The 18,671-nt window shown below is 37.7% G+C and overlaps 1 protein-coding gene and 1 long non-coding RNA gene across 2 annotated transcripts in view; one reads left to right on the top strand and one right to left on the bottom strand.

Moving 5' to 3' along the window:
- Positions 1–18,671, bottom strand: part of LOC310833855 — a 157,386-nt gene that overhangs the window by 6,399 nt on the left and 132,316 nt on the right. The gene's annotated exons all lie outside the window — the stretch shown is intronic.
- The window catches only part of LRP1B (LDL receptor related protein 1B), a 755,078-nt gene that overhangs the window by 715,356 nt on the left and 21,051 nt on the right, over positions 1–18,671 (top strand). The window contains exons 78-87 of the mRNA XM_083702321.1: positions 1,482–1,705; positions 2,957–3,063; positions 5,649–5,765; positions 7,155–7,328; positions 9,940–10,065; positions 10,787–10,951; positions 13,110–13,271; positions 15,769–15,943; positions 17,023–17,127; positions 17,530–17,643. Coding sequence (XP_083558447.1) covers positions 1,482–1,705; positions 2,957–3,063; positions 5,649–5,765; positions 7,155–7,328; positions 9,940–10,065; positions 10,787–10,951; positions 13,110–13,271; positions 15,769–15,943; positions 17,023–17,127; positions 17,530–17,643 — 1,469 coding nt within the window. The remainder of the gene's footprint in view (positions 1–1,481; positions 1,706–2,956; positions 3,064–5,648; positions 5,766–7,154; positions 7,329–9,939; positions 10,066–10,786; positions 10,952–13,109; positions 13,272–15,768; positions 15,944–17,022; positions 17,128–17,529; positions 17,644–18,671) is intronic.

Genomic DNA, 18,671 nt, shown 5'->3' with positions numbered 1-18,671 from the left:
CATTAGGCCTTTGTTACTATCATATATCAGATCCATGTCTCTTATGCAAATAATTGAAGGCATTTATGAGTAACAGAAGAACTCAGATTATCTAATGCAAAAGCCTGGAATACAGCAGAAGCCCAATTCTTTAGATAAAGTCATTGCCCATGTGATGATCTCAAAGCAACACTGTTATGATGATATTGTGAGTTTTTCTTTAATACTCAATTTAAATAGGGAGGGTAGTTTTCTCATTTTTCAAGGATTAAGGGTGGGTGTCTGGGTCTGGGTGTGTACACACACACTTCCCCATGCAGTGCTTATCATATCACCTGGAGATTGAACTGAAAATAATTTCTTTAAATGTTTTCTGTGTACAATATATCACTTTGAATGCAAAGATATTATTCTGGTTGGTTTTTTGTTGGTTTTTTGTTCATTTTTGAAACAATATAATACGTTCACTAGCAGTGGTATACCTGAAAAATTGAGAGGGAAACATTCTAGGGGAAGGGTCAGGGCTATAAACAAGAATACTTAGTTCGGGGTCTGATCATCAGATAAAGCACGTCTTCCCTGTGCTTTATACAACCATCAGGAGCTTGATAAATAAAATATCTATTTTTTTCTACTTGGCTGAATTGCAAAAAGAAAATTGTTAAGAATTTTGACAGATCAAAATATAGCACCAGTAGGCTAAAAACCATTTGCTGGATCACGAAATGTGCAGGCTTGATATAGAACGATCTGCAGTTTCAAGGAATGTTCTTTACCAATTTATGCTCCCTACAATGAAAAACTGGGCTCCTGAACTGCTTGTCTGGTAGTGTCTAAACTTAGTGAGCTGAGCAAACATGATCGTCCTGGGACTGCTACCTCCTCTTCTATGCTTTTGCATACAGAGCTGCTGCATCCCATTTGCTCTTTCATCACCTGGAGATTTTGCTAGACTTTTCCTCCATCATCCCACTTTTGGGCTACTTGTTGTCTGTCTTGCTTTCATTGTCTGTTGGGTTCCACCTCCCGACTGCTTCATTGCTGCTGCATGGTACCTCAGTAGCTGCCAATTATTCATTTACAGTTATTAGCAAAATCCATAATGAATGTTTTCTGGACACCACAAAGCACAGGTGCCTAAATAGCTACCTGTTGTGCTGTGGGATGGAAAGCTTGCAGATTGTGACATATCACAAAGCAACCATCTGGCAACCCTCCTACCTATTATTCATATTTTCCCTACAGCAATTTATTGTCATATGGAACTTGCAAAAAAAAAAAAAGTGGAGCAGCTTTGGTGACTACTGATGTTAAACCTCAGAAGATGTTTGTTAACACTGATCTTTCCATGTTTAATTGTATGATATTGCAGGCTATTGAAATTAACGCCTTTTCAATTCTTTATTTCAAACGTTCATTTGAACTCAGTACTAAAATGTTAGTTTTAAAATATGAGAAATATATGCCATTTTAAATTTAAAATCTGATGTGTTTTTTCCTAGTGTCCTGAATTCAAAAGGCCTAGAGATATTGCTGTTGACTGGATAGCTGGAAATATTTACTGGACTGATCATTCTAGAATGCACTGGTTCAGCTATTATACAACTCACTGGACAAGTTTAAGATATTCCATCAATGTAGGACAGATAAATGGACCAAACTGCACAAGGCTCCTTACAAATATGGCAGGAGAACCATATGCAATTGCAGTAAATCCTCCCAAAGGGTAGGTTGTTAAGAAGACCTTTGATCTATTTTTGTTCTATGAGTTTAAAACCTAACTTTGTACATGTTATCGTTGGCTTTAGGAAATTTATCTTACTAGATCATTCAGTGTGGTTTCTGTGTCTTGGATGACTTTTGTTCAGAATGTGGAAAATAATTGTTACACATATTTCCTCCACATTCTAAGCTACATATTCAGCCAATGCTAAGACATATCCTGTACACAACAGCCTGTGTGAATAATATGTTAAGTGGTTCACCTGAGTCAAATAGGTCCTACTCAAGCTTTAAATGAAGTTTAAAAAAGTTTTTTTTGAACCTCACTTTTAAAAACAGACACAATTCTAGTGACAGAAGTGTGGCTCCAGAGAACTTACGTACTTCAGACTAGCTCAAAGGTTTAGTATAATTATTTTACAGGGTTTTTGTTGTTGTTGTTGTTGAACAGCAGACTCCCTGTACCATACTGGGTAGTGCTGTTTAAGAAACAGCAACCCAAAGCCCAGTTGAAAATATGGAACTTGTAGGATGGATCCTGGTCAGAGGCAAAAAGAGAATATGTACACAGGAATCATGCACATTTATTTAACAGAACCCTACCCCTCAAAGTTAGAATAACAGAGAATGTGATTAATTCAACCAAACTGGAATGTACCTGGAAAAACAAAGCATGCCTCAACAACAAATCGTAGCCAAGGAAACCTTTAAATGATGGTAGCTCAGGAGGAAACACAGTAGTGAACAAGGGAACACACAATGTATTAAGAGGTCACCACTGACTGGCAATTGCAGGGTAAGGATCACTTGTGTCATTGCCAGGCAGTGTCATAATATGGTGGCAGAGACATCACCATGTATGATCAAAACTACTCACTGGCAAACAACATCCAATGGATCTCTAGATATCATGTATTTGTGCCAATATGAGATATACTTTGCACAGTGCTGAGCCAAATCGCTCTCTGTACTCTTTACCGCTGCCATAGAATGCCTGCTTGTACAGGTTTGGGCCCTCCTATTTATAGGGTGCAAGATGCCTTTACATGATTATGGTAAATGCTAGGGCATCTGCATTTAATGTTTGGCATATAGGATGTTATTCTGATCCACTGGAGTTGATGTTCAAAAGAAAATGTTTGCATTCTTAGTTGAAACCAACAGAAGATAATGACAAAGTTCAGTTGGCATCCTCTCCTGTTTAGCATTATGTACGCTTGTCAGTCGAAAGTGATTTCGTATTTGGTCTTTCCAGCATGATGTACTGGACAGTAATTGGAGACCATTCTCACATAGAAGAAGCAGCAATGGATGGGACCTTGAGGAGGATATTAGTACAAAAAAATTTGCAAAGACCAACAGGTACAGAAAACATTGATTTATTATACCCTCCCTTAATGTAAATTCTTTTCCAAAGACTCGATGTGTTGAATGATTTTTTAGTCTGTCACAAGGATACACGTACTACGTAAGTTAAAAATGGTTGATATATTTTAAATATTCTGACCCAAATTAGAATTATGTTTAATGCATTCTAATTCGGCTAAGAATAATTAAGACATCCTGTAGTTCATTCAGAGGTGTTGAAGGTGCTGATTCTGCATTACGTCCCATTCAGCAGACCACTGTAAGCTGCACCGGATGGCATCATTCCTTTCCTTTTGTCCCCCTGTCATTTTTTGAGGCTGCAGATATGTATCTCTTTCACCTATCCAGAATTAAGCCTTTCACAATTTCCTCTTTTTCTCCAGGTGGAAGATCAATTTTGTACTTTCAGAAGATCTTTTGTTGCTATATATAACTTGCAGTATTTGATTTACGCTTATTACCTCAGTAGAAATAATAAAAAACCCTTTCATTCTTATAAAATGTCAAATTGTTACAGCAGCAGCAAGAAATTAAACCATTTTATGGTTCAAATGTTTTTACCATCTGCAGCTCTTAACATGACTCAGATCATCAAAGTAATCATTTAATCATTCCTTACTAAACCATGGCCTATTAGATTTCACTGTAATGTCATTGCCTACAGGCTGATAAGGCACAGTTCATCATTGTTCTTGGAAGCTGTGGACCTCCAGATATTGTTTGACTACAGCCCCATCACCCCCAGTGTGCCTGGCCAATGGTCAGTGACAGTGGGAATTGCAGTCCAGCAACATCTGGAGGGACAAAGGTTTTCCACCCCAGTCTTAGAAATGCTAATATTTATAAACTGTGAAGAAATGTGCATAGGATCAACACTATGTTAGCAGACACACATTAATAATAGAGGTAGCTTCTCATCAAATTTTTTTTGGTGTGAATTATATATAGAGGTTTGCAGTATCCAAACGGACCTTAGCTCTGCAGTGCAGCAAGCCAATGAAAAAAACAAAAAGGGGAAAAGGGAATGTTCTTTAATTAATTGATTCCTAACTTTCATCAATAGATGATCTCAGGGCAGGTCACACAACAAGACAAAAATACAGCAACATAAAAACAAACATAAAATATTCAGCAAGCGCATCACTATGTAAAATAATATACATGATCCCCTTGTTGTCACACTCTGATACAAAGACCAATGTTGTTTATGTAAAAGCCCAAAATAAATATTTTCACCTGACACCAAAAACTAGCTAATGCTGTCACCGTTCTAATCTATGGGGAAGTGTGCTCCACAATCTGAGTGCAAACACCAAAAAGGCCTTATTAAGAGACCGTATTTGTTAGATGATGGAATAAATGGTCTCCCTGGTGAATCTCAAGTTGCAGACAGGATAGCATAGGGGGAGGTAGAAGAATCAAGGATTCTGCTTATTAGCTCTCGTTCAGCCTCCAAGCACCAATTAAGCACCTGCAGTGTTTCACATTATTCCAGTAGATTCATCAACATATGTTCTGGTGACAGCTCACACCAAATCTCTTTATGACCACTTCCAACAATTTCATATATATTTTAAATAACATGGGGGACTAGATCTTTGAGGGACCATGCACCACAGCTTTCAAGTGGTCAGTCAGTGCTATTTTCTGGAACCAGTCCCATAGGAAAGAGTGGAACCACTCTTTGAATTGTCAATAATATTGATTACTACTGTTCTTAACTGGCCATATAAGTGCTCTTATCATGGATGAATCAACAATGCAGCAATTACAGTACATATTGCTGTCAAAGAAAGTGTATCTTCCAATACTCATTTATAAACCTAGAACTGCAATCCTCTATACATTTAATTGGAAGTGAGTCCCATTGAACTCAAGGACATGCATGAGATCACACAATAAGCAACCAGCAGCATATTGCATGGATGAAATGATTGAGAACTTCCTACTACAGTTCTTTGCATGCCATTCTATCAAAGTTTGACCAAAGTCTGGACTAGATGGTTGTCATACCCATTATAGTCGCAAGCCTAATCCAGAGAATATATACCAATTCCAGGATGATTATAGCTGAATAAGTGAAATCAGCATTGCTAACCAGATTAAATGATCAGTAGGTTATAATGCAAGAAGATTCAGCTAGTTTATTAGCTAAAGTTGGTTCCAGGAATTTTTGTTCAATTGCACATAGCCTGTGCTGAAAAGTTATACAAAAGTAAAGGTAGTTTGGATCTTCTTTGGATCACTTTATGGTGTTACGCAGTACTGGATATGAGGACTGACACAGAGTAAAAATACTGGCTAGTATTCAATGAAGTTTTGCACAGAGTGGGCCCACTGAAATTAATGAACATGGATAAGTTAGCTTCATTAATTTCAATGGCTCTACTCCGTGAAAAATTTAGTTAACTATTACTGACACATGCTTATATAAATATATATATAAACCTAACCTTATAAGCAAACTTCTAAAACTGTGTTTGCCCTTTCTGTTGTTGCTATGTAGCAAGTATGTGCTATTTTTCTTTTCTTACTATTTTTCAAGAGAATTATTTTGACAAAAATGTTGTTTTTTGCAGGTCTTGTAGTTGATCTCTTCAGTCAGCGCTTGTTCTGGGCTGATTTTGAATTATCTGTAATTGGAAGTGTCCTTTTTGATGGATCTGATTTGGTCATATGTGTGACCAGTAAGCAAGGTATGTATAGTTTGAATCAAGTGGCCACAGACCCTAAACTGAATCACATTGGATATCAAAATGCTGCATTAAATTTTATTTCATCTTTTAAAAACTAGTTACTGTCTTGGAAACAGTTATTGCAATCTATGGCAGCACAAAACGGGATTCAGTGAATTCTGCCCCAAAGTAATTTATATTCTACAGGCAGTAAACCAGATTCTTTGCACCATGCAAATACATTTAATTTTATAGATAAGTCTGCAGCATTTGGTCATTGTGCTTGAAAAACAAGTTTTCAAATTATAATTTAGACAAAGTTAGGCTAAAGTAAAAAACAAAGTTAGGCTAAAGATACGAACAGGATATTCTTGGGTATTGGTACATCTATGAGTCTTTGAAACTATTAGAACGTAACACTTGAACATCTACTCCTGGCATAACGGGGTTGGGCTGTGGCTCTGGTCATGAGGGAGAAGAAGAAACTCCCTGGAAAAGTGGGAAGCTCCCGATCAGTTTTTTGCTCCTGCCTGAACAAAGCAGTCACTTTGCATGGGCTCCTCTCCCACTCCTTCAGTACAAACTGTTTAGCTCTAAGGTGCCCCTCAGGGGCTAAGCTAGAGGTGCCAGGCCTCCTCCTTTCCCTGATCTATTCTGACTTCAAAGAGACAGGGCTGCAGGGAATCCCCAAATCCCACTCACCCTTCCTTCTCCTGGCCACAGACCTATTCTAATTGGCAGACCTGGAAGAAGAGGAATGGAGTGAAGGGGACATCTCAGAGGAACAGTCCCTAGAACGCCCACTACCTACCTTTACAAGTCCTTAGCAGCCTTAGGCTTGAATACTACACTTCTTGAGTTCCCCTGCCCAAAGGACAGTGGTCCTCCCAGAAGGTCAACCATCCACCAGATCTGTGCCAAACCTAACAGTGGCAAAGAAAGCACTCTATGATGAGGGCTGTGATGCACTCCAAATACAGTGGTACCTTGAGTTACAAATGCCTCGAGTTACAAACACTTCAGGTTACAAACTTCGCTAAGCTGGAAGAGTTACCTTGAGTTGAGAATTTTGCCCCAGGATGAGAATGGAAATTGTGTGCCGGCGGCACAGCAGCAGCAAGACGCCCCATTAGCGAAAGCACGCTTCAGGTTAAGAACAGTTTCGGGTTAAGAACGGAGCTCCGGAACAAATTAAGTTCATAACTAGAGGTACCACTGTAATCAGTATTTGTCTCCTGATACATTCCTCCAGAATCCTGCAGCAGATTGATGCATGACTATCTCTAGCAAGGAAATCATGTAAATCCTTCATCGCTTGGGCACACCAAATTCTGCTTATATCAACTAGCAATATGTTGTTATCAGATGATAGCATCTAAATTGACATGTGCACATTTCTTCTTCTTCAAGGATTACTCCATCCCCATAGAATTGATATTTTTGAAAATTATATATATGGAGCAGGACCTAAAAATGGTGCATTTAGAGTACAAAAATTTGGTCACGGCTCTGTAGAATATCTAAATACGGAGACAGATAAGACAAAAAGTGCCTTGATTTCACATCGCTACAAACAAACATACTGTGAGTATATTTTGTTACTTTTCAATACAATATTTTAAGATCTTTATAAATTTAAGACATTGTATATGGAATATATATATATGAGAACAAGTGGTAGATCGTGTCCTCCCTAAAAGAGGGCACATGTTGCGGTGAGATCTGGAGACTGACCTCTTGGTTGTGGGTGGGTCTATTGGATAGCCACAGCACCCAGTAGGTAGGTTCCTCGATGCTGGGTTTCAATCTGGCCAATGGGGTTGCAGTCTAAACGGATTGAAGGACCTATATAAACCCATGCAAGTGACCCAGATCTTCCTCTTTCAGCTCATGCATCGGAACACCCACCCAGCTGTCCCTAATTTTAGGGCCTTTTGCGATTGACCTTGCTATGCTGTTGTGTGCTGTCTGTCATTAGGACAGGGGCATGGCAGGAATTTTCCCACTTGGCTGATTGGCTGTGGCCATTTGGGTTTCACCTGCCATGTAGCAAATCGTCACAACTTGTAAGGTTGTGGACAGGCACTGGTTCATGGGATAGGGATGGGAGAACGGTCTCACCATCCCTATGTGAAGGGTATTCCGTTAAAGGAATCGAGGGACTCAACTTGGTTTGGTCAACCCCTGAAAGGGGGTTGTGCCTGAGTCCAGGGGAGCATCTGGGGAGTGAACAGAGTCTGCTCCCAGGCTTTTCACCTTCCTCAGGTGTTCACCCTTAGCTGACCTATTTTAGAGCTCTGGGTCAGCGCTACCTGCAAGGGTGTAGGGAGCTAGTCGAACCAGAGCCTATGCAACCACTCACTTTTCTGTAATCAATAAAGTTGTGGCCTAAAGTCTGCCAAAAGCCAAAACTAAAATTTGAGTCAAATGTGTCTTTATTTAGAAGGGAGGTCTCTGGGTCTGAACACGCAACTTCATAGGTGTTATGCATGCCGGCAACGTGTACTCAAGTGAGTTCTTTTCTGGCATCCTGGGGATGAGTGGATCCACTGGATCTAACTTTGTGTGGTGCAGATTGTTATTTAACTGATACTGGTAGCCAAGTGTATTATGGTTGATGAGAAAAGGGGGAAGAGAAGAGAAGGGTAGAAAGCATTTCATGGGGAAAAAACCTAAAGGTGTAACCAGTACACTTGCAATAAAAGACCAACTGCCTTCTTTCCTCAATGCAGTTTGTCTGATTTTGGGTCTTCCCATCGAGCACTGATATTCACCAAAGAGTTGGGTGTGCACTTTTAATGTTGCTAATTAATTGGCTTTGTTATCTTGTAATAGTCATAATTCAGTTGCCAGGTATGTCTGCGAAAAAAATTTAATTAAGATAAACTTATCTTTGGACTGACTGTATTGTATTTTCCAAGTAAATTTGTTGAAATATTTTTAAAAATAAACTGTCTTTTAAATGAAAAAGTCTTTCATTTTACAAAGCACCGTTAACTAAAAAAAATCTATTCTGTATAAATACTTCAGACATAAGAATACATCATTTTTTTATTTTACCACAGCATATCATACAAAGTGAAGAAGATTACTCCCAATAGTTATAGTGAAAGAAGAATTTTAAGTTGGGAAAACTAATTGCCCATTTTGATACCTAGCCAAAGCACTTAGGTTTAGTGTTCTTTTTATTCTGAAAAGTCTACTGGGACTTTTATATTTTGATTAAGCAGAGATAATACACAATTTAGGGTCTTAAAACATTCTCTTAGTTAATTATAAATATATTTCTAAGTGCTTGAAACGTAACAGATAGAGTGATTGATGCACACCTATTGAACTGTGGAATAAATATAAATTATTCTTCTCAAACTGGTTGTAGTTACTTCTGTAAGCACAGAACCCAGTTGGAGAGCTTAAGATATTTATATGACCTGCTATCAAATATTATAATTCCTCACATGTTATGCTCAGCCCTACCACATGATAACTATGGAGATGAATGCACAAAAGGAGGAATATAAAGATATTAAAGCATTAGGAGAAAGGGTCTAGGATGTTACAAGTAAGTAAACATATGCAGCAAAGTACCAAAGCTAATGCTCCTCAGTACCACAGCCCATGCAGCTGAAATGTGACCACTGCTCAAGAGGGGCCTCAGCTTTGTTTTCATTTATGCAATGGTTGCCCAGTTATATAATTAAGAGAGATACAATTCAGTCTTAAACATATCAACTCAGAAGCAAGTCCTATTGAACTTAATCTGGAGAGACAGGTGTATGATTGTGTTGTCGGTCATGTGCTTTAATGCCTCCTGTTGAAATCAATACACTTAAAAAATTATTTTGACTGGATTGTTTTCTAAGAAAATTCTCCAACCTGTCATTTTTCTGTATCAGAGTTTCTGATTTTCTGCATTACAGGATTTTAAAAGAATATTAATCTTAATTAGTTGACAACTGTTATTAATACTTATTAAAATAGTAATAGAACAGCAGATTGCTTCAGAAAATATTCACTGACAAAAATACTATTTCTGGAATTAAGTGCATGCTAATTATATAAAGCACAAGTTGATTCATAGAGATTTGTTCAGGGCATGACTCTTAATTAATTTAAGGCCTTGGCATATTTGTTTATTCTTTATTTCAGAAATAATCCATTTATGCATTTCTGATTTTCCTCCCTCTTCAAACAGCACTCAATCCTTGTTTGGAGTTTACCTGCGAGTTCCTCTGTTTACTCAACCCTTCAGGTGCCGCTTGTGTATGTCCTGAAGGAAAGTCATTGTTTAATGGAACATGCAGTGATTTGAGCATTTTAGGTGGGTATTATAATTTACTGAAGAAAAGGTGAATAAGATTATGAATGTACAGCTGCTAACTTATTTGTCTCCTTTTTGGCAAATGGCCAACAGGAGAACCTTGCAGAATTTCAGTTCCTATGGTTTTGTATATAAAGGTCTAAGAACTAATGCAGGAATAGGCAAACTTTGCCCTCCAGATGTTTTGGACTACAACACCCATCATCCCTGACCACTGGTCCCAAAAACATTTGAGGGCTGAGTTTGCCTATGCCTGAACGAATGGATGCGTTTTGAAAAACTGTAACATTTCAAAAACTGTAACAACTTCAGAAAAAACTTACTAAATTGCATGAAATGCATGGAGTATTGAAAAGTGTTAACTCTGACTTGTGCTTCTCTGCTAAAATCTGAGATTGCACATTCATTTCAGTCATCGTATAATAGATCAGAGCAAGAAATATTATTATTTCCTACAGCCATATCATGTTATGGATATGGAAATGTAACCGTGTTAGGAGGCACTAATGTACAAAATCATGCCTGTTGCATCAATGCATATTTTTACCAAGGTGAAAAGTAGCTGACATGCTTTATTTGTAAAGGCAAATGTGCACATTTTGCAAGATTTCTGAAATGCTTATAGATCACATGATTCACATCATTCTAGCATTCATTTTCTTTCAATGCCTGAATTAACATTTATAGGAATTTGATCTGCATGTTTATGCTTTAAGTACAGATGATACATGTAAGCTGACTTGTGAAAACGGAGGAAGGTGTGTTATTAATGAAAAGGGTGATCAAAGATGTTACTGTTGGCCAAGTTATTCAGGGGAAAGATGTGAAACTAACCACTGTAACAACTATTGCCAAAATGGAGGAACCTGTGTAGCTTCTGTCCTTGGTGAGTATTTATACCATTTTTCAGTGAAAGGTTGTTTTTTAAAAAGTTTCAGTAGTTGATGAAATACACAATTTTGAAGTTATATTATTATTACTATTGTTACTGTGCCATGTATTTTGATTCAGATACATACTAAAAATATATTAAAATCAAATATCCAAATGTGCATGCATTATACAGGCATAAATAATCCTGATAAAAGAATATACATGCACAGGAATAGCTTCCATATCTATGGATTCTTCCAATGCGCCCCAAGAAAAAAATGTTGCGAATAGAATATAGAGCACCCAAAACTGGCAGCAAGGCTTAATTAAAAAGGGTCTCCCCTTTGGAGACAGGAATGCAATTCAGGGGCCCTTTCCCATTTCATGTCAGGCAGAACAGGGAGGTCTACAAATGATACTGCACCTGTCATTCAGTGGATCAGACATATTACTTGGTATAACAATAAGTAAACAATTAGGCAAATTGCAAGTTAATATTCATAGTGTGCTGGGGGTTAAAATTGTGCTACACAACCTTGTAAATTATAGATCTTCATTATCTGGATACAAATGTTAATTTGTTAAACAAATCTCACCGGCAACTCTTAGATTTATTCATTAGTGGCTTACTTACAGTTAAGCCCTTTGGTAAATTCCTCTGTGGACAACATGTAAGTAGAGTTTGGGGCAGTTTTAATTAAAATGTATAAATTTGTGACAGTTGTATTGAACTATTATAAGTGACCGGAGAAAATGTCATCTGTTAATTAAAAGCGTAGCTCTGACAAACATAATTAAAACCTAAAGCTGCAATACTAACAATAGCAAAAGTTTATGAAAAATGTACTTTACTTTTTCAAGAATTAGTGTCCAAAATACAACAGTAGAAATAAATTTATTGAACTCATTAACATGTAGGATTAGATCCACATATTTGTAACAAATAGGGGGAGGGCAGAAGCTGACTGTCCTGCCTTCTACTCTCCTTGTTAAACCATGGACATGCAAATCCCTCAAAGGACAAAGATGGGGTCAGTTGTGGTATGAGGAGCTGAGAGGGAAAGGGGATCACGGAGAAGCAGGAGCTCAGAGTTACCTGGGAGTAAGTATCATTGAACTGAATGGGACTTACTCCTAAATACACATGAATAGGATTGAATGTTGAAGCTGGAATCTTACATTTTGTTACCAGTTATCAGCTGAGAGTGCCACACCTGTGTGCCCAAAACAGAAACACCCACAATGCTGAAGGAGGCTCAGGGGAACCTCACATTTTGCAGAAGGCTTTTTGTGAGGGGATGGCGGACTCACTGATTCCCAATCCCAACTGCAGCACAAGTCAACACTTATTTCTATAGAAAGCTCTCGTTTTTATCCCTTGAAGGGAGACACTGTTTATAAGTCTGTATATGCTAATGCTAGAAGCCTCTATACCAAGATGGATGAAATGGAGACCTTGGTCTTGGATGACATCATTGACAGAGTGGGCATAAATGGAAACTCGGTAGAAAGGAAAGAATATAATATAAACAATCACTAAGTCAAATAGGGCATTGAGTTCCACCAAGCTAGAAGTGCCAAAAGGCGCAGACTCCTCTACAGTATTGTGGTTGGTGATACCACCAGAGTAATTTAGTGAGTGTAGTTTGCCCAATGTGCCTCATTAGACCTGTGGGCCATAGGTCCTGTCTTAGGGGGTAGGGATGCTACAACATTGTATCATAGTTCCAGCTGCTTATTTTGTAATAATGAAGCGCACATTTAAAATGAATTGGCTGTCTTTTAAGGCACTAGATCCCTAATCAAGAAGTGCCTCATTGAGGCCCTGTGCATTCTTTTCAGCAAACACACACACAAAACCATACTTCATAACCCTTAAATGTTAAATGAATTCAAGAAGAAAATTTAGAATTTTATATTTGTGTAACAGAAACAGGGGCCAAAATCACTTATTGTTCCTCCATTTCACTTATGGATCTGCTGTTGTTCTTTCTGCTAATGTTATTAAATTTAAATTTCCTTTATTTGAGTAGTAATTATAAAATGTTTAGTTGTACGTGGCATGAATGATAATTGGTCTGTAACATACTTTTCCCCCTCTTAACTGCACTTATATATTTTTCAGTCAAAAATGCATACTTAGTTTTACAAATTCAATTTCTGTCTTCTAGGAAGGCCTACATGCAGCTGTACAGTGGGGTTTACAGGTCCAAACTGCAACAAAACAGTTTGTGATAATTTTTGCCAAAATGGGGGGACCTGCACTGTCACTGCTGGAAATCAGCCCCGTTGCCATTGTCAGCCTGAATATACTGGTGACAGATGCCAATATTGTAAGTATTATCAATATAAGGCAGCAAACTTAAAGCTTTGCAAGTTTAAAACATGAATAGCAACCTGCATGACCTGCATTTTTTTTATTTAAAAAAACGACAGCTTCTTCTAGAATAAAACTGTATAATTAAAATTTACGTTGTAATAAAAGCTACCCTAATCAGACAATCAAAATAGCAGCCAGTGCTATTGTGTACAATTTTAAAGCTCCCGAAAGGCCTGCTGAAACCAGCTTTACAAAGCTTTCTAAAATAAGCAGGAATGAATACACACTGGACATAGCATTCCAGAGTTTTTTGAGCCATCCTCTGAGAAAGTGCTTTCTGTGCCTTGCATTGTTTTCATAACCTTCAAAGAGGAGGCTCTTATTTATATTTTTAATTGTATCCACATCATGGCATGTAACTTGTTACAGCCATAATTTAGGGGGGACAGCTACCCGCCTAAATCAATCAAAATCAATACAAATTTGAGGTTCTGCCCCCCAACAAAAATCCTGGCTATGCCCATATTTAAATCACAACATGCACCATTAATAAAAAGCACAAAAACAAAGTTGTAAACTAATAAAAAGATTCAGAGCCATGAAGTATTTAAATTTTTCTTACAAATACTGTAAAATTGGAAGAGCCAGAAGAAAACCTTGGAACAATTCTGATACAATGAATTATTATATTATACTAAAGTATTTCATTTGTACAACTAGATCTGTCAAACAGCAAAAGAAAGAAAATCACATGCATCTTAAATAGAATTTTCATTGAGCACATTTATAGTAGGCAGACTATTAAATAAATACAAAGCTTTTAATGAAAAACCCCCAGCAATAATGGTGATTCTGTTCTTCTTGGTATTGAATAAACTCTATGGATCCTAAAATAACTTCAGTTGGGTATTTGAAAACAATATAGTACATAAATCAATGCAGACAGACACACAGATTAAGGAAAAAAAATATTTACTTTAGGCTTACTCAAAAGCCAGACAAATTGTTTCTGGTTGACTGCTTCTGCAAACATCATTTTTTAAAAAAGAATTCATTTAAATGTAAATTTAAGGGTACTCGCTACACTGTGTGTTGATTATCAGATTTGAATGTCTGCTGACATAGTCTAAAATAACAGCATATTTCAGATAAACTAAATCCATTAATGAGCAAATAAAAGTAAGGAGAAGGAAGGGGTGCTATTTATTTAAAGCTTCCAAGGATTTGAGAATTCTTTATTGTAAACAGTTGTTGCCTAGATATATATTAGACTTTGTGGCTTATAGTAGAGAACAATTACCTCCAAATAGGCTTATGTATCTTATCACTTATTCATTATAATAAACAACACTTACAACACCATTATGGCCTTAGTATGTTCCTCATGCATTGTTGGAGTAATTTTACAATAATCTTGCAATGCAGGCCAGTAGTATTAGCCCTTGAATAGGAGTGGAGTAAAATTTTAAATCAAAATTTTGAGAGAGAGCGTCAGTGTGGTATACAGTGAGGATGGGAGGCCAGGGTTCAAATTTCTGCACCAGCATGAAGCTCACTGAGTGACCTTGAGCTAGTCACAATACCTCAGCTTGTGTGTGGAAACCACTGCACACTGTCCTAAATGTGTACCTACGCCACCCCTTACCTACACACACTCACAGACTGACACAAAAGCATGACTTATTATAAGAGAAAGTCCATACAAACCAAATGCACAGTAACTAATGTAAATTTACCATATATTATATATGCAGGACAGCAATTATAATAAACACATTCACAGACAGTGAAGAGAATAAACCCTTGTCTATAAGAGAAAGCAAAGTGGTTTGAGCATAGCCTTGTGTTTTTAAAACCCAAGACGACTGCCATGTAAGCAAAGTTTCCCTATGCTAGCTCTTGATAGCTGATCCTGTAGCAATGGAAAATGTTAGGGCAATCCTTGAGAGTAGTGTGGAAGGTAGAGGAAATTGTTGGAGCTGTGTCAACTAGCCAAACACAGCCAAAAATATGGGTAGATATTAAGTGGGTTTTCAAATTCTATGGATGGGCCTGTATTAAGGAGGGGTTTAATGAGGTATATAAGTGGGCAGCTTAATGGAAGATGACTTTACTTGACACCTAAGTGATACCCATGTTTGTCCAAAGAAAACCCAAAGCTGTAGATTGAAGACACAGGGTCTGTGCATTTAGCAATCTTCTGAGAATCAAATAGTTGGTATTCCTAGTGATTCCTGTCACATCTGCCCAACAGGTAAAAAGGTAATAGAAAAGGCAGTTCCAATGGAACTCTGTGGTCATGCCAACCACAGTGAGCCAAACTGAATGCTTACTCAGGGAATAGTGGTAAGACTTATTTGTCATAAATGAAAAAAGACCATTGGCTAACTTATTGAACTGCCTTGTGTTGCAAGAGAAGCTGTTGGTATAATCAATCTATTAAGATGCTGTGTTTAGCAATATATCCCATTTTTATTACTTGTAGTGTATAAAATGTTCATTCATTGCAGATGTTTGCCATCATTATTGTGTTAATTCTGAATCCTGCACCATTGCTGATGATGGCAATGTAGAATGTGTCTGTCCTCTACGATATGAAGGTCCAAAGTGTGAAACAGACAAATGTATAAAATGCCATGGAGGGCAGTGCATTCTGGACAAGGAAAGCGATGACATAATGTGCAAGTAAGTCTACATTATGATAAATAGTTAAATAGGAGGAAAATATTTTAGTGCAATGCATGCACAGTTAATCAACATGTATCAAAATAGTGGCACACAGTATGACTGACTCCTTGTGTATCAAGTCAGTGGTTCAAATATACTTGAACTTGGATTGGTGCCATATATATGAGATTTTAAAATATACATATATACCAATTGTTTCGATCAGCACAGAGATTCAAAACAAGCCAGAAGGCAAAAAGAACAAATATCCCAGGAAATTGTGTGTGTGTCTCTGTGTGAATGGGAGGGATGAAAATCATTAGTACCTTCCACTTCCCTGCTAAAAACGTGACATATTAATCAGTGACTTCTGGTTCTTAAAAGGTAAAGGTAAAGGTACCCCTGCCCGTACGGGCCAGTCTTGCCAGACTCTGGGGTTGGTGCGCCCATCTCACTCAAGAGGCCGGGGGCCAGCGCTGTCCGGAGACACTTCCGGGTCACGTGGCCAGCGTGACATCGCTGCTCTGGCCAGAGCCAGAGCCAGAGCCGCACACGGAAACGCCGTTTACCTTCCCGCTAGTAAGCGGTCCCTATTTATCTACTTGCACCCAGGGGTGCTTTCGAACTGCTAGGTTGGCAGGCGCTGGGACCGAACGATGGGAGCGCACCCCGCCGCGGGGATTTGAACCGCCGACGTTTCGATCGGCAAGCCCTAGGCGCTGAGGCTTTAACCCACAGCGCCACCTGCGTCTGGTTCTTACCTGGATATAAATTTACATCTTTCAATCATTCATCTCAGAATAAGGACCTGGGCATGAGTAAGTCAGTCTGCTGTTTTCATATCACACAATTAGGATAATTGGCATGTGTTTTACTATGGAACTGTCAGGACCATCCAGATATGAACAATTTGCTTATCTTTGGATATTTATTTATTATCCAAGGGCTTCTGACCTTCCTATGCATTATCTTTTTTTCAACCTTGTACAATCAAATAACTGACAATGTAAACAACATGGCTTGGCAGTGACTTTGGTTTCTAGAATCTGCATTCAACAGTAATAGTGTATCTAACAGTAATGATGTTTCCCCTATAGCTGCACAAATGGAAAGATTGCATCCAGTTGTCAATTATGTGATGGTTATTGCTACAATGGTGGTATATGTCAGTTGGATCCAGAGACAAACATACCCGTCTGTCTGTGAGTATGCTGCTGTATCTGACAATCATTAGAACATTTTTACACCCAATCAATTCCTTGTGCCATTTTATCTTCTTTTCTTACCAAGTGTGGTGGTAATGAATTTTTTGCTGATCCAGGTCTTTTTTTTTTTTTTTTTTTTTTGCTTTTGACAGTTTTCAGAGTTTTAACTCGAAATGATAGAGGGGTGATTGGCATCTTTAATTACATAGTATATGTTATAACTGCTCTTTGTACCCACTTGAATTAGTGCATAGATAGATATGCTGAGCATATTTTCTCCTTGTACGTTTAAGCATCAAATGTGTATATCTATCTATCTACTATCTATGCATTTAAAATGTTCGGCAAAAAAAGGCAGAATATTTATTTATTTAGCTGTATTTTACTGAAATTCTGCAGATGCTCTGTGGGATTTAAAAGTCAGCGCTGTGACCAGAAAGTGAACCCTTGTGATTACTACTGTCAGAATGAGGGAATTTGCACTTTAACTGCGTTTAATGAACCGAGATGCAAGTAGGTTTAACCTTCCACTTAATGCTGCGCATTTTGTGACATCATTTCAGGCCACAGTTCATTGGTTCACATCATGCACATCCATATACATTTCACAATTTATACTTAATCTCAGGGTTCATTTGTGCAATAAAATGCAGCTTTTGTGTAGTCTTGCTAATGAGTGTATTCAAATAGTGTCAGATATGCGATTGCTATATTATTAGGACAGGATATTATACTACTATTTATCTACATAATGACAATAAGGTGACATGTCAGGAAGTTCATAAATAAGTCTATATTTAAATAGCTTGAAGTTTATAAAAATGCCAAACATAAATGCATCGTTTGATATTCTAAAACCTTACACTTTAATTCTACAATGTACAGATTAATTGAACAAGGAAAGCAGACAGTTTGTCAGCTGTTGGAAGTGATAAACATCTTAATCAATGTAATAGAAAAGAATTTTTAAAGCAATTACTCCAAACAACAACAAATTAGAAGATCTGCCTTATCTCTTTACTATGTACAATTTATCTTCATTTATTGCCAACTTTTAATCACAATTCAGATATGAAGCTACACTCGTCTTGTGCAACAGGAAAATGAATTATCTTGAATTCGAAACTCTCATTTCTACTGAGATTAGGTGCAATCCCACACTTAATTAAGTATGCTTATAGAAATAAGCATAAACATACACTGTGTTTTTTGGGCATAATTTAGGACTGCCCCATATCACTGAAGGCAACCTTTTATTATGGTGGGGCCACTTTGGTTCCCTAATGTTTGAAAGCTGCTTCCCATTTGGATTGCCTGAGGAGCATGGAGAACCTTACAAACAATGTGCTTGTGCCAATCCATACATTTAGCAGTCTTAAAATAGAGCATATGCAATTTAAAGCTGCTGCTACAAATAAACAGTTCTCTAGTTGGCCATTTTAATTTTTCGCAGTTCATACGTTCTGCTAGCAGCATGCTGGAAGTATGGCATGTCAAGTTTCTCTTTCCTTCTTTATATATGGATCTCCTTTGTGTACAGA

The sequence above is a fragment of the Podarcis gaigeae genome, assembly GCF_964106915.1.
Source record: "Podarcis gaigeae genome assembly, chromosome: 1".
In the NCBI taxonomy this organism is placed as follows: Eukaryota; Metazoa; Chordata; class Lepidosauria; order Squamata; family Lacertidae; genus Podarcis; species Podarcis gaigeae.
The sequence above is the reverse complement of the archived record's forward strand: the minus strand, read 5'-3'. Positions and strand labels throughout refer to the sequence as shown.